Here is a 25,394-nt window from a genome sequence, read left to right as displayed (position 1 = left end):
ATCTCCAAGCATGACACAAGACTTGACAAAGCTCATGGAGAGCGAAACGTTGCTACAATAAGATGTCGCATTAGTTGCACGTGTGTCCTTTTACCTAATTCTACCCAAAATTATTTCACTAACAGCCTTTTCCGGCATATAAGGCGTGCCTTTTTTTCCCATAAAATGTCTCGGAGATTCAGACTGTGCCTTACATGCTCAAGGTCAGGGTCAAGGGTAGGTTTTAAGTTGCGCTTTAGCGTAAAGTAAGAGTGTAATCAACCCTTGAACACGATCACTGATTTACCGTTATGATGAGTCTGTCATGCGCCTTATATGACGGAAAACACGGTATTTATGGTTCTTGATGAGTATTAGTTCCGTGAGGTTCCTCCAATGTATATGTTGTCACCGTCACTACAAGGGATGAAGGACACACTGATTTTAACCGTTTGTAGATATGGTCGTTTCTTTGACGGTGGTAGAGGCTGGAACAGCCTCTAATGAATTTAGAATTTTGACAAGTGGATGGACACATTATGAGTAGGACAAGTGATATACCTGTCATTGTTGTTTTCAGTTTTAAGAAGATAAGAAACATGAGAAAGGAAGAACACTTCAGCAGGCTTACTGTCCCATATTAGGTAGGTCTTTCTCTAAAGGTATTTAAGATCGTTACACAAATAACCCGCACATAGGAGACAGGAGCTTACGACGACGTTTCGGCTAGTGTGACTTTGTAAATGGTACAAGACAGACCGAAACGTCGTCGTAAGCTCCTCTCTCTTCTATGTGCGGGTTATTTGTGTAGTGTTCCAGTCAGGGTATTGTGACATTTTGTTATTTAGGATCTTTAGTGAGTTACTCCTGCAGTCACGATCGACGCTCAATAACAGGTAAAGCTGGGAGAAATACTTGAACTGATCTGGCATTCTTCCTGAAGGAACTAAGGTTCACACATTCAGTAAACCCTGAGGAACAACCCCATGAAATCAGGTGTTTCAGTTTGAACTTCAAGTTGCGACCAGAAGAGAGTTACATCTGGTTTGACCAGTTAGTTAAAATGCAGTAGGTTGTCCAGCAATTAACACGTCCATAAATGGGAGGGTATTGTTAAGTTCTTGTTCTTGGGGGGAATTATATAGAATTAGATATAGTGCCTAGAATCAGTAGTGACATACACGCGCCGCGTCATGCCAGTGTGTTGTGTTATGTGAGTGGTGGTAGTGACCTAGGTGAATAAGTCACATGTGAAATACTTTGGTACCTTTACTGACGAGATATTGTCAATAAAGATATAAATCAGGTGAACGTGACTCAAAGATACAAGTGTCCACGTGTCCATGTGTTCGAGTATCCAGGTGTCTGCCTGTCCATGTGTCCACATTGTGTGATATTTCTGTACATGGTGATCAGCAGTGCATTAGACACAACTGTGAGCATAGCTAGTAAAAATAATTATTGAAAAGATGTCCATAGTGAGTGCAAGAAAGCTACATCTAGGTGTCTAACATGACACTACCTGGGTAGTAGTGACACCAGAACCCTGGGTAGTAGTGACACCAGAACCCTGGGTAGTAGTGACACCAGAACCCTGGGTAGTAGTGACACCAGAACCCTGGGTAGTAGTGACACCAGAACCCTGGGTAGTAGTGACACCAGAACCCTGGGTAGTAGTGACACCAGAACCCTGGGTAGTAGTGACACCAGAACCCTGGGTAGTAGTGACACCAGAACCCTGGGTAGTAGTGACACCAGAACCCTGGGTAGTAGTGACACCAGAACCCTGGGTAGTAGTGACACCAGAACCCTGGGTAGTAGTGACACCAGAACCCTGGGTAGTAGTGACACCAGAACCCTGGGTAGTAGTGACACCAGAACCCTGGGTAGTAGTGACACCAGAACCCTGGGTAGTAGTGACACCAGAACCCTGGGTAGTAGTGACACAAGAACCCAGAACCCTGGGTAGTAGTGACACCAGACCCCTGGGTAGTAGTGACACCAGAACCCTGGGTAGTAGTGACACCAGAACCCTGGGTAGTAGTGACACCAGAACCCTGGGTAGTAGTGACACCAGAACCCTGGGTAGTAGTGACACCAGAACCCTGGGTAGTAGTGACACCAGAACCCTGGGTAGTAGTGACACCAGAACCCTGGGTAGTAGTGACACCAGAACCCTGGGTAGTAGTGACACCAGAACCAGAGTGACACCCTGGGTGGTAGTAGTGACACCAGAACCCTGACACCAGAACCCTGGGTAGTAGTGACACCAGAACCCTGGGTAGTAGTGACACCAGAACCCTGGGTAGTAGTGACACCAGAACCCTGGGTAGTAGTGACACCAGAACCCTGGGTAGTAGTGACACCAGAACCCTGGGTAGTAGTGACACCAGAACCCTGGGTAGCAGTGACACCAGAACCCTGGGTAGTAGTGACACCAGAACCCTGGGTAGCAGTGACACCAGAACCCTGGGTAGTAGTGACACCAGAACCCTGGGTAGTAGTGACACCAGAACCCTGGGTAGTAGTGACACCAGAACCCTGGGTAGTAGTGACACCAGAACCCTGGGTAGTAGTGACACCAGAACCCTGGGTAGTAGTGACACCAGAACCCTGGGTAGCAGTGACACCAGAACCCTGGGTAGTAGTGACACCAGAACCCTGGGTAGTAGTGACACCAGAACCCAGGGTAGTAGTGACACCAGAACCCTGGGTGGTAGTGACACCAGAACCCTGGGTGGTAGTGACACCAGAACTCTGGGTAGTAGTGACACCAGAACCCTGGGTAGTAGTGACATCAGAACCCTGGGTAGTAATGACACCAGCACCCTGGATAGTAGTGACACCAGAACTCTGGGTGGTAGTGACACCAGAACCCTGGGTAGAAGTGACACCAGAACTCTGGGTAGTAGTGACATCAGAACCCTGGGTAGTAATGACACCAGAACCCTAGGTAGTAGTGACACCAGAACCCTGGGTAGTAGTGACACCAGAACCCTGGGTGGTAATGACGCCAGAACCCTGGGTGGTAGTGACACCAGAACTCTGGGTAGTAGTGACACCAGAACCCTGGGTAGTAGTGACATCAGAACCCTGGGTAGTAATGACACCAGCACCCTGGATAGTAGTGACACCAGAACTCTGGGTGGTACTGACACCAGAACCCTGGGTAGAAGTGACACCAGAACTCTGGGTAGTAGTGACATCAGAACCCTGGGTAGTAATGACACCAGAACCCTAGGTAGTAGTGACCCCAGAACCCTGGGTAGTAGTGACACCAGAACCCTGGGTGGTAATGACGCCAGAACCCTGGGTGGTAGTGACACCAGAACCCTGGGTAGTAGCGACACCAGAACCGTGGGTAGTAGTGACATCAGAACCCTGGGTAGTAATGACACAAGAACTCTGGGTAGTAGTGACACCAGAACCCTGGGTGGTAGTGACACCAGAACCCTGGCTAGAAGTGACACCAGAACTCTGGGTAGTAGTGACACCAGAACCCTTCGTAGAAGTGACACCAGAACCCTGGGTGGTAGTGACACCAGAACCCTGGGTAGAAGTGACACCAGAACTCTGGGTAGTATTGACACCAGAACCCTGGGTAGAAGTGACACCAGAATCCTGGGCGGTAGTGACACCAGAACCCTGGGTAGAAGTGACACCAGAACCCTTGGTGGTAGTGGCACCAGAACCCTGGGTAGAAGTGACACCAGAACCCTGGGTGGTAGTGACACCAGAACCCTGGGTAGAAGTGACACCAGAACTCTGGGTAGTAGTGGCACCAGAACCCTGGGCAGAAGTGACACCAGAACCCTGGATGGTAGTGACACCAGAACCCTGGGTAGAAGTGACACCAGAACCCTGGGTGGTAGTGGCACCAGAACCCTGGGTAGAAGTGACACTAGAACCCTGGGAGGTAGTGACACCAGAACCCTGGGTAGAAGTGACACCAGAACCCTGGGTAGTAGTGACACCAAAACCCTGGGTAGTAGTGACACCAGAACCCTGGGTAGAAGTGACACTAGAACCCTGGATAGTAGTGACACCAGAATCCTGGGTAGCAGTGACACCAGAACCCTGGGTAGATGTGACACCAGAACCCTGGGTGGTAGTGACATCAGAACCCTGGGTAGTAGTGACACCAGAACCCTGGGTAGAAGTGACACCAGAACTCTGGGTGGTAGTGACATCAGAACCCTGGGTAGTAGTGACACCAGAACCCTGGGTAGTAGTGACACCAGAACCCTGGGTAGAAGTGACACCAGAACCCTGGGTAGATGTGAAACCAGAACCCTGGGTAGTAGTGACACCAGAACCCTGGGTAGTAGTGACACCAGAACCCTGGGTGGTAGTGACATCAGAACCCTGGGTAGATATGACACCAGAACCCTGGGTGGTAGTGACATCAGAACCCTGGGTCGTAGTGACACCAGAACCCTGGGTAGAAGTGACACCAGAACACTGGGTAGTAGTGACACCAGAACCCTGGGTAGAAGTGACACCAGAACCCTGGGTCGTAGTGACACCAGAACCCTGGGTTGTAGTGACACCAGAACCCTGGGTAGAAGTGACACCAGAACCCTGGGTAGATGTGACACCAGAACCCTGGGTGGTAGTGACAACAGAACCCTGGGTAGTAGTGACACCAGAACCCTGGGTGGTAGTGACACCAGAACCCTGGGTAGTAGTGACACCAGAACCCTGGGTGGTAGTGACACCAGAACCCTGGGTAGCAGTGACACCAGAACCCTGGGTAGCAGTGATACCAGAACCCTGGGTGGTAGTGACACCAGAACCCTGGGTAGTAGTGACACCAGAACCCTGGGTAGAAGTGACACCAGAACCCTGGGTGGTAGTGACACCAGAACCCTGGGTAGAAGTGACACCAGAACCCTGGGTGGTAGTGACACCAGAACCCTGGGTAGAAGTGACACCAGAACCCTGGGTAGTAGTGACACCAGAACCCTGGGTAGTAGTGACACCAGAACCCTGGGTAGAAGTGACACTAGAACCCTGGATAGTAGTGACACCAGAATCCTGGGTAGCAGTGACACCAGAACCCTGGGTAGATGTGACACCAGACCCCTGGGTGGTAGTGACATCAGAACCCTGGGTAGTAGTGACACCAGAACCCTGGGTAGTAGTGACACCAGAACCCTGGGTAGTTGTGACACCAGAACCCTGGGTTGTAGTGACACCAGAACCCTGGGTAGTAGTGACACCAGAACCCTGGGTAGTAATGACACCAGAACCCTGGGTAGTAGTGACATCAGAACCCTGGGTAGTAGTGACACCAGAACCCTGGGTGGTAGTGACATCAGAACCCTGGGTGGTAGTGACACCAGAACCCTGGGTAGTAATGACACCAGAACCCTAGGTAGTAGTGACATCAGAACCCTGGGTAGTAATGACACCAGAACTCTGGGTAGTAGTGACACCAGAACCCTGGGTGGTAGTGACACCAGAACCCTGGGTAGAAGTGACACCAGAACCCTGGGTAGTAGTGACACCAGAACCCTGGGTAGTAGTGACACCAGAACCCTGGGTGGTAGTGACACCAGAACCCTGGGTAGTAGTGACACCAGAACCCTGGGTAGTAGTGACACCAGAACCCTGGGTAGAAGTGACACCAGAACCCTGGGTAGTAGTGACACCAGAACCCTGGGTAGTAGTGACACCAGAACCCTGGGTAGTAGTGACACCAGAACCCTGGGTAGTAGTGACACCAGAACCCTGGGTAGTAGTGACACCAGAACCCTGGGTAGTAGTGACACCAGAACCCTGGGTAGTAGTGACACCAGAACCCTGGGTAGTAGTGACACCAGAACCCTGGGTAGTAGTGACACCAGAACCCTGGGTAGTAGTGACACCAGAACCCTGGGTAGTAGTGACACCAGAACCCTGGGTAGTAGTGACACCAGAACCCTGGGTAGTAGTGACACCAGAACCCTGGGTAGTAGTGACACCAGAACCCTGGGTAGTAGTGACACCAGAACCCTGGGTAGTAGTGACACCAGAACCCTGGGTAGTAGTGACACCAGAACCCTGGGTAGTAGTGACACCAGAACCCTGGGTAGTAGTGACACCAGAACCCTGGGTAGTAGTGACACCAGAACCCTGGGTAGTAGTGACACCAGAACCCTGGGTAGTAGTGACACCAGAACCCTGGGTAGTAGTGACACCAGAACCCTGGGTAGTAGTGACACCAGAACCCTGGGTAGTAGTGACACCAGAACCCTGGGTAGTAGTGACACCAGAACCCTGGGTAGTGACACCAGAACCCTGGGTGTAGTGACACCAGAACCCTGGGTGGTAGTGACACCAGAACCCTGGGTAGTAGTGACACCAGAACCCTGGGTAGTAGTGACACCAGAACCCTGGGTAGTAGTGACACCAGAACCCTGGGTAGTAGTGACACCAGAACCCTGGGTAGTAGTGACACCAGAACCCTGGGTAGTAGTGACACCAGAACCCTGGGTGGTAGTGACACCAGAACCCTGGGTAGTAGTGACACCAGAACCCTGGGTAGTAGTGACATCAGAACCCTGGGTAGTAATGACACCAGCACCCTGGATAGTAGTGACACCAGAACTCTGGGTGGTAGTGACACCAGAACCCTGGGTAGAAGTGACACCAGAACTCTGGGTAGTAATGACACCAGAACCGTGGGTCGTAGTGACAGCAGAACCCTGGGGAGTAGTGACGCCAGAACCCTGGGTAGTAATGACACCAGAACACTGGGTGGTAGTGACACCAGAACCCTGGCTAGAAGTGACACCAGAACTCTGGGTAGTATTGACACCAGAACCCTGGGTAGTAGTGACACCAGAACCCTGGGTAGTAGTGACACCAGAACCCTGGGTGGTAGTGACACCAGAACCCTGGGTAGTAGTGACACCAGAACCCTGGGTAGTAGTGACACCAGAACCCTGGGTAGTAGTGACACCAGAACCCTGGGTAGTAGTGACACCAGAACCCTGGGTAGTAGTGACACCAGAACCCTGGGTAGTAGTGACACCAGAACCCTGGGTAGTAGTGACATCAGAACCCTGGGTAGTAGTGACACCAGAACCCTGGGTAGTAGTGACACCAGAACCCTGGGTAGTAGTGACACCAGAACCCTGGGTGGTAATGACGCCAGAACCCTGGGTGGTAGTGACACCAGAACCCTGGGTAGTAGCGACACCAGAACCGTGGGTAGTAGTGACATCAGAACCCTGGGTAGTAATGACACAAGAACTCTGGGTAGTAGTGACACCAGAACCCTGGGTGGTAGTGACACCAGAACCCTGGCTAGAAGTGACACCAGAACTCTGGGTAGTAGTGACACCAGAACCCTGGGTAGAAGTGACACCAGAACCCTGGGTGGTAGTGACACCAGAACCCTGGGTAGAAGTGACACCAGAACTCTGGGTAGTAGTGACACCAGAACCCTGGGTAGAAGTGACACCAGAACCCTGGGCGGTAGTGACACCAGAACCCTGGGTAGAAGTGACACCAGAACCCTTGGTGGTAGAGGCACCAGAACCCTGGGTAGAAGTGACACCAGAACCCTGGGTGGTAGTGACACCAGAACCCTGGGTAGAAGTGACACCAGAACTCTGGGTAGTAGTGGCACCAGAACCCTGGGCAGAAGTGACACCAGAACCCTGGATGGTAGTGACACCAGAACCCTGGGTAGAAGTGACACCAGAACCCTGGGTGGTAGTGGCACCAGAACCCTGGGTAGAAGTGACACTAGAACCCTGGGTGGTAGTGACACCAGAACCCTGTGTAGAAGTGACACCAGAAACCTGGGTAGTAGTGACACCAAAACCCTGGGTAGTAGTGACACCAGAACCCTGGGTAGAAGTGACACTAGAACCCTGGATAGTAGTGACACCAGAATCCTGGGTAGCAGTGACACCAGAACCCTGGGTAGATGTGACACCAGAACCCTGGGTGGTAGTGACATCAGAACCCTGGGTAGTAGTGACACCAGAACCCTGGGTAGTAGTGACACCAGAACCCTGGGTAGTAGTGACACCAGAACCCTGGGTAGTAGTGACACCAGAACTCTGGGTAGTAGTGACATCAGAACCCTGGGTAGTAATGACACCAGAACCCTAGGTAGTAGTGACCCCAGAACCCTGGGTAGTAGTGACACCAGAACCCTGGGTGGTAATGACGCCAGAACCCTGGGTGGTAGTGACACCAGAACCCTGGGTAGTAGCGACACCAGAACCGTGGGTAGTAGTGACATCAGAACCCTGGGTAGTAATGACACCAGAACTCTGGGTAGTAGTGACACCAGAACCCAGGGTGGTAGTGACACCAGAACCCTGGCTAGAAGTGACACCAGAACTCTGGGTAGTAGTGACACCAGAACCCTGGGTAGAAGTGACACCAGAACCCTGGGTGGTAGTGACACCAGAACCCTGGGTAGAAGTGACACCAGAACTCTGGGTAGTAGTGACACCAGAACCCTGGGTAGAAGTGACACCAGAACCCTGGGCGGTAGTGACACCAGAACCCTGGGTAGAAGTGACACCAGAACCCTTGGTGGTAGTGGCACCAGAACCCTGGGTAGAAGTGACACCAGAACCCTGGGTGGTAGTGACACCAGAACCCTGGGTAGAAGTGACACCTGAACTCTGGGTAGTAGTGGCACCAGAACCCTGGGCAGAAGTGACACCAGAACCCTGGATGGTAGTGACACCAGAACCCTGGGTAGAAGTGACACCAGAACCCTGGGTGGTAGTGGCACCAGAACCCTGGGTAGAAGTGACACTAGAACCCTGGGTGGTAGTGACACCAGAACCCTTGGTAGAAGTGACACCAGAACCCTGGGTAGTAGTGACACCAAAACCCTGGGTAGTAGTGACACCAGAACCCTGGGTAGAAGTGACACTAGAACCCTGGATAGTAGTGACACCAGAATCCTGGGTAGTAGTGACACCAGAACCCTGGGTGGTAGTGACATCAGAACCCTGGGTAGTAGTGACACCAGAACCCTGGGTAGTAGTGACACCAGAACCCTGGGTAGATGTGACACCAGAACCCTGGGTGGTAGTGACATCAGAACCCTGGGTAGTAGTGACACCAGAACCCTGGGTGGTAGTGACATCAGAACCCTGGGTAGTAGTGACACCAGAACCCTGGGTAGTAGTGACACCAGAACCCTGGGTAGTAGTGACACCAGAACCCTGGGTGGTAGTGACATCAGAACCCTGGGTAGTAGTGACACCAGAACCCTGGGTAGTAGTGACACCAGAACCCTGGGTAGATGTGACACCAGATCCCTGGGTGGTAGTGACATCAGAACCCTGGGTAGTAGTGACATCAGAACCCTGGGTGGTAGTGACATCAGAACCCTGGGTAGTAGTGACACCAGAACTCCGGGTAGTAGTGACACCAGAACCCTGGGTAGTAGTGACACCAGAACCCTGGGTAGTAGTGACACCAGAACCCTGGGTAGTAGTGACACCAGAACCCTGGGTAGTAGTGACACCAGAACCCTGGGTAGTAGTGACACCAGAACCCTGGGTAGTAGTGACACCAGAACCCTGGGTAGATGTGACACCAGAACCCTGGGTAGAAGTGACACCAGAGCCATGAATGGCATGACTCACTACTGTCTGGAGGTTTCCTAACAATAACTAGGCTTCGTGTCCTGGTTGCCTCCCACACCAGCTGACATTAAACATATCCTGCAGTTACTGCATCCTATATCCTGTATTGCCCTATCTTACCTATCTTCCAGGTGCTCCAGTCATTTATTTTACACACACACACACACACACACACACACACACACACACACACACACACACACAGATAGGATATTCCAGAGAGGGGACACAGAAACAAGGGGTCACAACTGGAAGCTGAAGACTCAGACGAGTCACAGGGACGTTAGGAAGTATTTCTTCAGTCATAGAGTCGTCAGGAAGTGGAATAGCCTAGCAAGTGAAGTAGTGGAGGCAGGAACCACACATAGTTTTAAGAAGAGGTATGACAAAGCTCAGGAAGCAGAGAGGGAGAGGACCTAGTAGCGATCAGTGAAGAGGCGGGGTCAGGAGCTGAGTCTCGACCCCTGCAACCACAATTAGGTGAGTACAATTAGGTGAGTACAAAGATTTTTTAAGTCAGTACAATACTGCGACTAGCCAGGAATCGAACCCGTGACATCTAGCCTTGCTCCTGAGAACTAAACTAGCTTCCCGACGTATTAAAGGATGGTGGTCAAGTGGTTTAGGGTGTTCGAACGTTAGCTTGTTTCCCAGGACCAAGGGAGAAAATGTCTCGGATTCGATTCCCGGCTGATCGCAGTATTGTATATATATATATATATATATATATATATATATATATATATATATATATATATATATATATATATATATATATATATATATATATATATATATATATATATATATATATATATATATATATATATATATATATATATATATATATATATATATATATATATATATGCAGAATATCCACTGTGAAAAGAATAGTGGTGAACTTCCAAACTCTTTCGTGATTTCTCGCTACAGTTCAAGAGCTTCCGGTTCCGCTTCTCGAATTAGGCTGTGGGTGAACTATCGTCTCTTGCGCCAAGACTGATCAGGTCAAGTGATTAGTAGACTCACTCACGCTCATCCACTTAATCCTGGGCTCCGGAGCGCACTCAACTCTGACGAAGTGCCTCAGATAACACTCTTGGAAAATCATATTCACTCTTACAGCCTCGCGTAATAAAGAATTTTGGGAAATATCTGATGACCTTTATCCCAGAGTGTGTTGACATCGTGGGAGTATAAGGGATGGAGTGCTTGTTAAGTAGGATTGAAGTACTTGTTAAGTAGGGTTGAACTGCTTATTAAGTAGGGTTGAAGTGCTTGTTAAGTAGGGTTGAACTGCTTATTAAGTAGGGTTGAAGTGCTTGTTAAGTAGGGTTGAACTGCTTATTAAGTAGGGTTGAACTGCTTGTTAAGTAGGGTTGAATTGCTTATTAAGTAGGGTTGAAGTGCTTGTTAAGTAGGGTTGAACTGCTTGTTAAGTAGGGTTGAACTGCTTATTAAGTAGGGTTGAAGTGCTTGTTAAGTAGGGTTGAACTGCTTGTTAAGTAGGGTTGAACTGCTTATTAAGTAGGGTTGAAGTGCTTGTTAAGTAGGGTTGAACTGCTTGTTAAGTAGGGTTGAACTGCTTGTTAAGTAAGGTTGAACTGCTTGTTAAGTAGGATTGAAGTGCTTGTTAAGTAAGGTTGAACTTGTTCCACAGAGATGTGCTGCATTCCTTTCAACCCATACAGGTTTAGGGCAATATATTAATAGAACTGATATAATCACCCTAATCATATCTATCTCAGAGTACCTCTAAGACGTTCTTGCTTCCTGCCTCCCAGCAGCTCTAAGTAAGACAGGTTCTTGGTTCCTGCCTCCCAGCAGCTCTAAGTAAGACAGGTTCTTGGTTCCTGCCTCCCAGCAGCTCTAAGTAAGACAGGTTCTTGCCTCCTGCCTCCCAGCAGCTCTAAGTAAGACAGGTTCTTGGTTCCTGCCTCCCAGCAGCTCTAAGTAAGACAGGTTCTTGGTTCCTGCCTCCCAGCAGCTCTAAGTAAGACAGGTTCTTGCCTCCTGCCTCCCAGCAGCTCTAAGTAAGACAGGTTCTTGGTTCCTGCCTCCCAGCAGCTCTAAGTAAGACAGGTTCTTGGTTCCTGCCTCCCAGCAGCTCTAAGTAAGACAGGTTCTTGGTTCCTGCCTCCCAGCAGCTCTAAGTAAGACAGGTTCTTGCTTCCTGCCTCCCAGCAGCTCTAAGTAAGACAGGTTCTTGCTTCTTACCTACCAGAAGCTCTAAGTAAGACAGGGTCTTGCTTCTTACCTACCAGAAGCTCTAAGTAAGACAGGTTCTTGGTTCCTGCCTCCCAGCAGCTCTAAGTAAGACAGGTTCTTGGTTCCTGCCTCCCAGCAGCTCTAAGTAAGACAGGGTCTTGCTTCTTACCTACCAGAAGCTCTAAGTAAGACAGGGTCTTGCTTCTTACCTACCAGAAGCTCTAAGTAAGACATGATCTTGCTTCTTACCTACCAGAAGCTCTAAGTAAGACAGGGTCTTGCTTCTTACCTACCAGAAGCTCTAAGTAAGACAGGGTCTTGCTTCTTACCTACCAGAAGCTCTAAGTAAGACAGGGTCTTGCTTCTTACCTACCAGAAGCTCTAAGTAAGACAGGGTCTTGCTTCTTACCTACCAGAAGCTCTAAGTAAGACAGGGTCTTGCTTCTTACCTACCAGAAGCTCTAAGTAAGACAGGGTCTTGCTTCTTACCTACCAGAAGCTCTAAGTAAGACAGGGTCTTGCTTCTTACCTACCAGAAGCTCTAAGTAAGACAGGGTCTTGCTTCTTACCTACCAGAAGCTCTAAGTAAGACAGGGTCTTGCTTCTTACCTACCAGAAGCTCTAAGTAAGACAGGGTCTTACTTATAAAATCCATACAAATAATCATGTATAAGTGGGACGTTTTAGCCTTGTTCATTTAACATGACTTTTTGAGATGACATTTTCTTCACCTGGGACCTTGTTTGTAATGACTTGACAAACCTCCAGGTGAGCGAAACGTAGTCGCAGTAGAGTACAAGACGAAAGAAAAGGTTATTTTAAGATATTACAATTTGTCAAAGCTTTATGGGTACTCAGCCGCATCACATAAATTTATTGTTTGGGTTGGGCCAATATTTTTGTTAGTGGGTTTGAGAAGAACATGCCTAGTATGGGCCACTATTCCTGCTGCAGCGTTCCTTCTTTCTTATATTCTTGTGCTGATATATCAGCAGTGTGTTGCTACCTCATTTTATAAGAGTTAAACAGCTGGAAGAAAAGCTAGACATGTTTCCTCCATCACACAGGATGAGGCTCATGCAAGGTGCTGAAATCTGTCAATCTGAGGTAGAAGACTTCAGTAGGGCAATGAGGTTATCGTCAAGTATTCCAGCGAGGGTTCACTAGCTGCGGGAGCTTCAGAGGTTTCCTTCCAGTATGTCTGAACTTACAATCACTTGGGAATTACCATCGTGGCGTTGCACAGAGCTGTTAGTGAAGGGGAGGGGGGGGTTCAACGTCTGACGAGGGTAACTGTTGTTATTATTTATGTTGACTGGTAATACTAATCTATGTGGGTCATTCAGTGAACATATTAGATGATGCTCTATCCTCCGTCCAATAAACGCGCAGAGAGATGCTCTTCCATGGCAGCCCGGCTTTCCTTGTCGACGGTCAGATGTCAGTGCGAGCGGTCGTGAAGAAATGCCTCCATACGCCAAAATAATTTTTGTTGAGACATGTGATTCTAATTTCGTGAGAGGTTAGGTTAGGTTAGGTAAGGTTCGTCAGGAAACAGGACAAATGTTTCCTGACGCGGGTCTTAGTCAGATGATGACCCGCCTTTGGAGCTTTTGGTCATCTGACCGAGGCCTTCCGCTGGCTTACCGGTCCACCCCTTTAAAAATTATGGTCATTTATAACCAGTCTGTATTTCGTGAGAGGCTCCGGAAGTAGTAAGGTGGCGAGGGGTATCCCCATCCACCACCACCACCACCACCACCACCACCACCACTGTGGTTGAGTGGCAGCAACCAGCGCCACCAGGGTCATGACACCGGCCACGCCCCCTTCCCAGCTACCTTATATACAACACTGGCAGACTCGGCGCTCAGATCTCTGGCGTTACTCTCGCACGCAACACCTCGCCGCAAAAATTTCTCAATAGCTTTTTTTTTTTTTTTGCCTACCCAGACACCACGAAAGGTTATAACACAGTTTTGTAAAGGTGAATGGTAGTTTTCATTGTGGATATAAAACAATATAAATACCTTCTTTTCGTTAAAAAATTCTTTTCTGGAAGATCTGAAAGTGCTTATGTTTTTTTGTGCAGTTATTATAAAGAGTTGGATCCTACTTAACGTATTCATCTAACCTTTTGTGGGAGTGACAAGAATGACGAACCCAAAAGCGTTTTGTAGAAATCAAGTGACGTATTTGACCAGACGTAAAAAACTGTACGTCAGTTTGGCGTACGTTTTAGAAGAAAACAAAAGTGTACACTGTTACCGAGTGTAAATATTAATAATGATAAAATTATTGATATTCTTTGAGTATTCAGCACTGTGATGGTCAGCATCGTTGTGTGTGTGTGTGTGTGTGTGTGTGTGTGTGTGTGTGTGTGTGTGTGTGTGTGTGTGTGTGTGTGTGTGTGTGTGTGTGTGTGTGTGTGTGTGTGTGTGTGTACGTGGTTGCAGGGGTCGATTCACAGCTCCTGCCCCTGCTGCCTATTCGCTAGTCAATAGGATATCCACTCCCATCTCCAAGAACCTTACCGTACTTCTCTCTTTCTCTCTCTCTCTCTCTCTCTCTCTCTCTCTCTCTCTCTCTCTCTCTCTCTCTCTCTCTCTCTCTCTCTCTGTGTAGTTCCCGTTGTCACGTCAGACTGGCGGTGTGTGTGTGATGGGTAATGAGTATAATGTGTTACAGGCATCATGGCGAGGCGGAGAACACCCTGGGCTACAGTGTGGATAATTCTAGCCACGGCTGCCGTAGCACCTTCACAACACCACAAGCCGGAAGGTAAGCTCCTGGCGTACTTGTATGTGTAAGTCTGCAAACACGCACACGCACATACACGAACACACACACACACACACACAAGGTCTGCAAATAAGTATGCATACACACAAAACCGCACACAAGCACGTACGCACACACCGTGAGCTACTACATGATGACTTGGATAAACTGAACAACTGGAGGGATAGAGAAGTGATGCAATATAACAGATAATTGTCACGCAGTGGAAATATCACAAACGAATTCAAGTCAGATGAAGAAGCCAGACTGTGCACTAAAATATGGAAAGTATCAGACAGGGAGAGGGATCTAGGAGTCATTATTAACAAAAAAAATCGCTCAAGTTCTTGTAAATGAAAGTGTGAGAAGCTAATGAGCTGCACTGGCAAGCTGTTCAAAAAAGTTTCGGATACATAAATGGAGAAATGTTAAAAAAAGTTGTATACAGCATATTTTAAGGTATGCAGCAGCAGCAGCAGCAGCTGCTGCTGCTGCTGCTGCTGCTGTCCGGTGCCCTCGCGGGGAGATGTTGAATAAATTAGAGAAGAAGAGTGGCAGGTATGCAGAGATGAGATGATTGCATGGAGTGCAGTGGGAAAAACAGCGCATCAGATGATGGAAGGATGTTGAGAAATAAAAGTCAGGGTAGAGCGACTGAAACAAATCACAACTAAGCCACAATATGGAGACGATATTTCGGTCCATACAGAGCCATTATCAAGTGGAAATTTGATAATGGTTCAAGACAATAACAACGTCGTCGAACGCTTCCATTCTTAATTATGTATTAACTGTGGATTGAAGAAATTTACGAAAATCTAAATAAATGTCGCATACAGACGAACACCAACAGGGACGATATGCAAACACTTGTTGAGAGTCCGAGGCTGAGAAGAACTATACAGGTAAAACCAAAGAGAAAATGATTACACACAACACTTAGAAAAAATAGATAGGGATGATTATGCTAGGCTAATAAGGCTAGCATAATGCCAGTTCGAAAATGTAACTGTGACATACGGTGAAACAGATGCGAAAGAAGAAAGAGGAGAGTAATAGAGTGAGTAACATGACTTGAGAACGAAATGGACTAACTGAGCCATGCGATTAATATGATTTTGAAAGAGGTCTTCACCGAGGAACAAGGGTGGTTGCTGAGAAGCAAAGTGAGAACACTGATGGTCTCTCCCCGTGGGTCTTGAGAGACGGAACCATGGAACCGTTCAGCCTCAGAACAAAGTAATTGTGACGTCAATGGAAACAGAACAAGAGACCGAACAGTTACAAATATATAAACAGGGGGGAGAGCTAAAGATTTACAAGTCTATAAAAATGGGGCAAATGCTGCATAAGGAAACAACTGCAAAGGCTAGCTCGATATACATAAAGAAGGGGAATAGAAAACACTGAACTAGAGGCTAGTATCACTGAACAAAACTCCACTACCTGGGGAGCCAGTGCCGGGTCACCTCATGGAAAGGGACGCAGGCCAGGACCATACCGACGAATCACTTCCAGCTCGAAGTATCGTTGACAATATCGAAGCCGTTAGAAAGATGTTGATACGCAAGAGACAATCAACATTAATTCAGCATAAAACAGGAAAAACAGGAAATGCTGAGAGTCACTTTCTGTGCCACAAGACGACATTTAGTTCCGTAACACCAGAGGATGATTTACAAACTGAATGAAGATGCAAGAGTAAGATATAAGATTAGATTTTATTCGGATTTTTAACCCTGGAGGGTTAGCCATCCAAGATAACCCAAGAAAGTCTGCGCGTCGTCGACGACTGCCTCATTTCCATTGTGGTCCTTCAATCTTGTCCCCCCAGATGTGACCCACACCAGTTAACTAACACTCAGGTACCTACTTGCTGTTAGGTGAACGGGGACAGCAGACGTAAGGAAGCATGCGCAAAGTTTCAACCCTTTCCGGGGATCGAACCACGGCCACCCAGTGTGTGAGGCGAGTGTGTTGCTCACCAAGCCACGGGACACCTTAAAATATATTATTGATGGTATACAATACCAACAAGCTGACAAGATAAAGTGCAACACTTGGGGATCTTTATTCTCGAAACATTTCGCCTGCACAGCAGGCTTAAGCAGAACACCGATGAATCTAGCACTGGAAGTAGTAGCAGTAGTAGTAGTAGTATTAGCAGTAGTAGTAGAAATAGTAGTAGTAGTAGTAGTAGTAGTAGTAGTAGTAGTAGTAGTAGTAGTAGTAGTAGTAGTACCGACGTGATCAATCTCCCTGGGTACGAGGTGAGATAAAGCAGCTGGAGTTGAGGTGATAGGTGAACGTCGTCTGCGAATGGCAGTAGGTCATGTTAAACACTTATCCAGCAGAGGCGACAAAGGGCACAAGTAGATACAGGAATACCTGAAGATACAAGATGGCGAAGATTATGGAATGAGAGGAGTCATAGAAGCCGAAGACGAAGCACTGGGTAAACTGTTTACTGAAGCACCGGGTAAACTGTTTACTGAAGCACCGGGAAAAATGTTTAGTGAAGCACCGGGTAAACTGTTTAGTGAAGCACCGGGTAAACTGTTTAGTGAAGCACCGGGAAAAATGTTTAGTGAAACACCGGGTAAACTGTTTAGTGAAGCACCGGGTAAACTGTTTAGTGAAGCACCGGGAAAAATGTTTAGTGAAACACCGGGTAAACTGTTTAGTGAAGCACCGGGAAAAATGTTTAGTAAAACACCGGGTAAACTGTTTAGTGAAGCACCGGGTAAACTGTTTAGTGAAGCACCGGGTATACTGCTTAGTGAAGCACCGGGTAAACTTTTAGTGAAGCACCGGGTATACTGTTTCATGAAACACAGGGTAAACTGCTTCATGAAACACGGTAAACTGTTTAGCGAAGCAGAGGGTAAAATATTTTTATACATCGGTTTATTTACGACACGAAAGTAATTAGGAGATAAGAGAGATGTGGACAAAGAGAGGCGCAAAGAGAACTTGGATAACATGAAGACGTGGTCAAAAAAGTGGCAGTTGGAGTTCAATCTCAACAAGGTCAATGTAATGAGAATGATGTAAGTAGAGAGTGGACAAAAATCTCAGTGAAGAATTAGACACATGTGCAACATCTGGGTGTCTTTATTTGTAGACTTTTGCCATCCAGTGGCTTTATCAATACAGTACAACACAGATGTTGCACATGCGTCTAATTCTTCATTCTTGTTGGTGTTATTCTCTATTTATGTACAGAAATTCAATATAGACTGGAAGGAGATGAAATACAAACATCATACATAAAGTTCCTGGAATAAACATCACACCTAACGTATCACCAGCATTATTTCTGCATTACGTGTCTTTCTAAGAACCTTAGAGCAGAGGACCTGAGTGGAGACATAATAATGATATACCAAATACTAAAGAGACGAGTTAATAGGGACAGACTGCTTTCAGATTCGAGAAGCCAACAGAACCGACGACAGCCAAAGAGTCAGATGAACCAGGGTAACAGTGCTGATTATTCTGCAAGTCTGAGGATGGTTACTACTTAAGTGGAACCACCAAGATGAAGAGAGACTTCACACCAGCTCCTCCATAACATCTCATGAAGTTGATGCTGGTAAAGAAGCTGGGACCAGGAGATGCCAATGTAACCCTGCATACACGAATAGGCGAAAACACAGACACACACAGACACACACAGACACACACAGGCACGCAGAGACACACACACACACACACACATACACACACACATACACACACATACACACACACACATACACATACACACACATACACACATACACATACATACACATACACACAATGAGATTTTTTATGCATGGCAAGAAAAAAGTGAGTAAGAGTGAGAGTTAAGAGGTAAAATTGTCTCGTAGTTAAATGTCAAGTGTTGGGCACCACAATGTTCAGTGTTGGGCACCACAATGTTCAGTGTTGGGCACCACAATGTTCAGTGTTGGGCACCACAATGTTCAGTGTTGGGCACCACAATGTTCAGTGTTGGGCACCACAATGTTCAGTGTTGGGCACCACAATGTTCAGTGTTGGGCACCACAATGTTCAGTGTTGGGCACCACAATGTTCAGTGTTGGGCACCACAATGTTCAGTGTTGGGCACCACAATGTTCAGTGTTGGGCACCACAATGTTCAGTGTTGGGCACCACAATGTTCAGTGTTGGGCACCACAATGTTCAGTGTTGGGCACCACAATGTTCAGTGTTGGGCACCACAATGTTCAGTGTTGGGCACCACAATGTTCAGTGTTGGGCACCACAATGTTCAGTGTTGGGCACCACAATGTTCAGTGTTGGGCACCACAATGTTCAGTGTTGGGCACCACAATGTTCAGTGTTGGGCACCACAATGTTCAGTGTTGGGCACCACAATGTTCAGTGTTGGGCACCACAATGTTCAGTGTTGGGCACCACAATGTCAGTATTGGGCACCACAATGTTCAGTGTTGGGCACCACAATGTTCAGTGTTGGGCACCACAATGTTCAGTGTTGGGCACCACAATGTTAAGTGTTGGGCACCACAATGTTAAGTGTTGGGCACCACAATGTTAAGTGTTGGGCACCACAATGTTAAGTGTTGGGCACCACAATGTTAAGTGTTGGGCACCACAATGTTCAGTGTTGGGCACCACAATGTTCAGTGTTGGGCACCACAATGTTCAGTGTTGGGCACCACAATGTTCAGTGTTGGGCACCACAATGTTCAGTGTTGGGCACCACAATGTTCAGTGTTGGGCACCACAATGTTCAGTGTTGGGCACCACAATGTTCAGTGTTGGGCACCACAATGTTCAGTGTTGGGCACCACAATGTTCAGTGTTGGGCACCACAATGTTCAGTGTTGGGCACCACAATGTTCAGTGTTGGGCACCACAATGTTCAGTGTTGGGCACCACAATGTTCAGTGTTGGGCACCACAATGTTCAGTGTTGGGCACCACAATGTTCAGTGTTGGGCACCACAATGTTCAGTGTTGGGCACCACAATGTTCAGTGTTGGGCACCACAATGTTCAGTGTTGGGCACCACAATGTTCAGTGTTGGGCACCACAATGTTCAGTGTTGGGCACCACAATGTTCAGTGTTGGGCACCACAATGTTCAGTGTTGGGCACCACAATGTTCAGTGTTGGGCACCACAATGTTCAGTGTTGGGCACCACAATGTTCAGTGTTGGGCACCACAATGTTCAGTGTTGGGCACCACAATGTTCAGTGTTGGGCACCACAATGTTCAGTGTTGGGCACCACAATGTTCAGTGTTGGGCACCACAATGTTCAGTGTTGGGCACCACAATGTTCAGTGTTGGGCACCACAATGTTCAGTGTTGGGCACCACAATGTTCAGTGTTGGGCACCACAATGTTCAGTGTTGGGCACCACAATGTTCAGTGTTGGGCACCACAATGTTCAGTGTTGGGCACCACAATGTTCAGTGTTGGGCACCACAATGTTCAGTGTTGGGCACCACAATGTTCAGTGTTGGGCACCACAATGTTCAGTGTTGGGCACCACAATGTTCAGTGTTGGGCACCACAATGTTCAGTGTTGGGCACCACAATGTTCAGTGTTGGGCACCACAATGTTCAGTGTTGGGCACCACAATGTTCAGTGTTGGGCACCACAATGTTCAGTGTTGGGCACCACAATGTTCAGTGTTGGGCACCACAATGTTCAGTGTTGGGCACCACAATGTTCAGTGTTGGGCACCACAATGTTCAGTGTTGGGCACCACAATGTTCAGTGTTGGGCACCACAATGTTCAGTGTTGGGCACCACAATGTTCAGTGTTGGGCACCACAATGTTCAGTGTTGGGCACCACAATGTTCAGTGTTGGGCACCACAATGTTCAGTGTTGGGCACCACAATGTTCAGTGTTGGGCACCACAATGTTCAGTGTTGGGCACCACAATGTTCAGTGTTGGGCACCACAATGTTCAGTGTTGGGCACCACAATGTTCAGTGTTGGGCACCACAATGTTCAGTGTTGGGCACCACAATGTTCAGTGTTGGGCACCACAATGTTCAGTGGCACCACAATGTTCAGTGTTGGGCACCACAATGTACAGTGTTGGGCACCACAATGTTCAGTGTTGGGCACCACAATGTTCAGTGTTGGGCACCACAATGTTCAGTGTTGGGCACCACAATGTTCGGTGTTGGGCGCCACCAGTGTTGGGCAATGTTCAGTGTTGGGCACCACAATGTTCAGTGTTGGGCACCACAGTGTTGGGCACCACAATGTTAACCACAATGTTCAGTGTTGGGCACCACAATGTTCAGTGTTGGGCACCACAATGTTCAGTGTTGGGCACCACAATGTTCAGTGTTGGGCACCACAATGTTCAGTGTTGGGCACCACAATGTTCAGTGTTGGGCACCACAATGTTCAGTGTTGGGCACCACAATGTTCAGTGTTGGGCACCACAATGTTCAGTGTTGGGCACCACAATGTTCAGTGTTGGGCACCACAATGTTCAGTGTTGGGCACCACAATGTTCAGTGTTGGGCACCACAATGTTCAGTGTTGGGCACCACAATGTTCAGTGTTGGGCACCACATGTTCAGTGTTGGGCACCACATGTTCAGTGTTGGGCACCACAATGTTCAGTGTTGGGCACCACAATGTTCAGTGTTGGGCACCACAATGTTCAGTGTTGGGCACCACAATGTTCAGTGTTGGGCACCACAATGTTCAGTGTTGGGCACCACAATGTTCAGTGTTGGGCACCACAATGTTCAGTGTTGGGCACCACAATGTTCAGTGTTGGGCACCACAATGTTCAGTGTTGGGCACCCCAATGTTCAGTGTTGGGCACCACAATGTTCAGTGTTGGGCAGTTCAGTGTGGGCACCACACCACAATGTTCGGTGTTGGGGACGACAATGTTAAGTGCTGGGCACCACAGTGTTCAGTGTTGGGCACCACAATGTTCGGTGTTGGGGACGACAATGTTAAGTGTTGGGCACCACAGTGTTCAGTGTTGGGCACCACAATGTTCAGTGTTGGGCACCACAATGTTCAGTGTTGGGCACCACAATGTTCGGTGTTGGGCACCACAATGTTCAGTGTTGGGCACACAATGTTCAGTGTTGGGCACCACAATGTTCAAGGTTGGGCACCACAGTGTTCTGTGTTGGGCACCACAATGTTCAGTGTTGGGCACCACAATGTTCAGTGTTGGGCACCACAGTGTTGGGCATGTTCAGTGTTGGGCACCACAATGTTCAGTGTTGGGCACCACAATGTTCAGTGTTGGGCACCACAATGTTCAGTGTTGTTCAGTGTTGGGCACCACAATGTTCAGTGTTGGGCACCACAATGTTCAGTGTTGGGCACCACAATGTTCAGTGTTGGGCACCACAATGTTCAGTGTTGGGCACCACAATGTTCAGTGTTGGGCACCACAATGTTCAGTGTTGGGCACCACAATGTTCAGTGTTGGGCACCACAATGTTCAGTGTTGGGCACCACAATGTTCAGTGTTGGGCACCACAATGTTCAGTGTTGGGCACCACAATGTTCAGTGTTGGGCACCACAATGTTCAGTGTTGGGCACCACAATGTTCAGTGTTGGGTAAAGTGTTGGGCACCACAGTGTTCAGTGTTGGGTACCACAATGTTCAGTGTTGGGCACCACAATGTTCAGTGTTGGGCACCACAATGTTCAGTGTTGGGCACCACAATGTTCAGTGTTGGGCACCACAATGTTCAGTGTTGGGCACCACAATGTTCACCACAGTGTTCAGTGTTGGGCACCACAATGTTCAGTGTTGGGCACCACAATGTTCAGTGTTGGGCACCACAATGTTCAGTGTTGGGCACCACAATGTTCAGTGTTGGGCACCACAATGTTCAGTGTTGGGCACCACAATGTTCAGTGTTGGGCACCACAATGTTAAGTGTTGGGCACCACAATGTTAAGTGTTGGGCACCACAATGTTCAGTGTTGGGCACCACAATGTTCAGTGTTGGGCACCACAATGTTAAGTGTTGGGCACCACAATGTTCAGTGTTGGGCACCACAATGTTCAGTGTTGGGCACCACAATGTTCAGTATTGGGCACCACAATGTTCAGTGTTGGGCACTACAAAGTTCAGTGTTGGGCACCACAATGTTGGGCACCACAATGTAAAGTGTTGGGCACCACAGTGTTCAGTGTTGGGCACCACAATGTTAAGTGTTGGGCACCACAATGTTCAGTGTTGGGCACCACAATGTTCAGTGTTGGGCACCACAATGTTCAGTGTTGGGCACCACAATGTTCAGTGTTGGGCACCACAATGTTAAGTGTTGGGCACCACAATGTTAAGTGTTGGGCACCACAATGTTCAGTGTTGGGCACCACAATGTTCAGTGTTGGGCACCACACCACAATGTGTTCAGTGTTTGGGCACCACAATGTTCAGTGTTGGGCACCACAATGTTCAGTGTTGGGCACCACAATGTTCAGTGTTGGGCACCACAATGTTCACCACAATGTTCAGTGTTGGGCACCACAATGTTCAGTGTTGGGCACCACAATGTTCAGTGTTGGGCACCCCAATGTTCAGTGTTGGGCACCACAATGTTCAGTGTTGGGCACCACAATGTTCAGTGTTGGGCACCACAATGTTCAGTGTTGGGCACCACAATGTTCAGTGTTGGGCACCACAATGTTCAGTGTTGGGCACCACAATGTTCAGTGTTGGGCACCACAATGTTCGGTGTTGGGGACGACAATGTTAAGTGTTGGGCACCACAGTGTTCAGTGTTGGGCACCACAATGTTCAGTGTTGGGCACCACAATGTTCAGTGTTGGGCACCACAATGTTCAGTGTTGGGCACCACAATGTTCAGTGTTGGACACCACAATGTTCAGTGTTGGGCACCACAATGTTCAGTGTTTGGGCACCACAATGTTCAGTGTTCAGTGTTGGGCACCACAATGTTCAGTGTTGGGCACCACAAGTGTTCACAATGTTAAGTGTTGGGCACCACAATGTTCAGTGTTGGGCACCACAATGTTCAGTGTTGGGCACCACAATGTTAAGTGTTGGGCACCACAATGTTAAGTGTTGGGCACCACAGTGTTCAGTGTTGGGCACCACAATGTTAAGTGTTGGGCACCACAATGTTCAGTGTTGGGCACCACAATGTTCAGTGTTGGGCACCACAATGTTCAGTGTTGGGCACCACAATGTTAAGTGTTGGGCACCACAATGTTCAGTGTTGGGCACCACAATGTTAAGTGTTGGGCACCACAATGTTCAGTGTTGGGCACCACAATGTTCAGTGTTGGGCACCACAATGTTCAGTGTTGGGCACCACAATGTTCAGTGTTGGGCACCACAATGTTCAGTGTTGGGCACCACAATGTTCAGTGTTGGGCACCACAATGTTCAGTGTTGGGCACCACAATGTTCAGTGTTGGGCACCACAATGTTCAGTGTTGGGCACCACAATGTTCACCACAATGTTAAGTGTTGGGCACCACAGTGTTCAGTGTTCAGTGTTGGGCACCACAATGTTCAGTGTTGGGCACCACAATGTTCAGTGTTGGGCACCACAATGTTCAGTGTTGGGCACCACAATGTTCAGTGTTGGGCACCACAATGTGTTTGGGCACCACAATGTTAAGTGTTGGGCACCACAATGTTCAGTGTTGGGCACCACAAGTGTTGGGCACCACAATGTGTTTGGGCACCACAATGTTCAGTGTTGGGCACCACAATGTTCAGTGTTGGGCACCACAATGTTCAGTGTTGGGCACCACAATGTTCAGTGTTGGGCACCACAATGTTCAGTGTTGGGCACCACAATGTTCAGTGTTGGGCACCACAATGTTGGGCACCACAATGTTCAGTGTTGGGCACCACAATGTTCAGTTCAGTTGGGCACCAATGTTCAGTGTTGGGCACCACAATGTTCAGTGTTGGGCACCACAATGTTCAGTGTTGGGCACCACAATGTTAAGTGTTGGGCACCACAATGTTCAGTGTTGGGCACCACAATGTTCACCACAATGTTAAGTGTTGGGCACCACAATGTTCAGTGTTGGGCACCACAATGTTCAGTTCAGTGTTGGGCACCACAATGTTCAGTGTTGGGCACCACAATGTTCAGTGTTGGGCACCACAATGTTAAGTGTTGGGCACCACAATGTTCAGTGTTGGGCACCACAATGTTCAGTGTTGGGCACCACACACCATGTTCAGTGTTGGGCACCACAATGTTCACCACAATGTTCAGTGTGGGCACCACAATGTTCAGTGTTGGGCACCACAATGTTTAATGTTGGGCACCACAAGTGTTCAGTGTGTGGGCACCACAATGTTCAGTGTTGGGCACCACAATGTTCAGTGTTGGGCACCACAATGTTCAGTGTTGGGCACCACAATGTTCAGTGTTGGGCACCACAATGTTCGGTGTTGGGCACCACAATGTTCAGTGTTGGGCACCACAGTGTTCAGTGTGGGCACCAATGTTCAGTGTTGGGCACCACAATGTTCAGTGTTGGGCACCACAATGTTCAGTGTTGGGCACCACAATGTTCAGTGTTGGGCACCATAATGTTCAGTATGGGCACCACAATGTTCAGTGTTGGGCACCACAATGTTCAGTGTCGGGCAACACAATGTTCAATGTCGGGCATCACAATGTTCAGTGTCGGGCACCACAATGTTCAGTGTTGGGCACCACAATGTTCAGTGTCGGGCACCACAATGTTCAGTGTTGGGCACCACAATGTTCAGTGTTGGGCACCACAATGTTCAGTGTTGGGCACCACAATGTTCAGTGTTGGGCACCACAATGTT

The 25,394-nt window shown here is 48.3% G+C and overlaps 1 protein-coding gene across 2 annotated transcripts in view; it reads left to right on the top strand.

Moving 5' to 3' along the window:
• The first annotated feature begins 13,716 nt into the window (after nucleotides 1-13,716).
• The window catches only part of LOC128690788 (alkaline phosphatase, tissue-nonspecific isozyme-like), a 63,001-nt gene continuing 51,323 nt past the window's right edge, over nucleotides 13,717-25,394 (top strand). Inside the window, exons 1-2 of one of the 2 annotated variants that reach the window (XM_070101034.1) lie at nucleotides 13,717-13,788; nucleotides 14,490-14,582. In XM_070101034.1, the coding sequence (XP_069957135.1) occupies nucleotides 14,495-14,582 (88 nt within the window). In that variant the 5' untranslated portion in view covers nucleotides 13,717-13,788; nucleotides 14,490-14,494. The remainder of the gene's footprint in view (nucleotides 13,789-14,489; nucleotides 14,583-25,394) is intronic. The other variant, XM_070101095.1, reaches the window with a different exon arrangement.

Source organism: Cherax quadricarinatus, chromosome 1 (assembly GCF_038502225.1).
Source record: "Cherax quadricarinatus isolate ZL_2023a chromosome 1, ASM3850222v1, whole genome shotgun sequence".
NCBI lineage: Eukaryota > Metazoa > Arthropoda > Malacostraca > Decapoda > Parastacidae > Cherax > Cherax quadricarinatus.
This window is presented reverse-complemented; position numbering and strand designations above follow the sequence as displayed.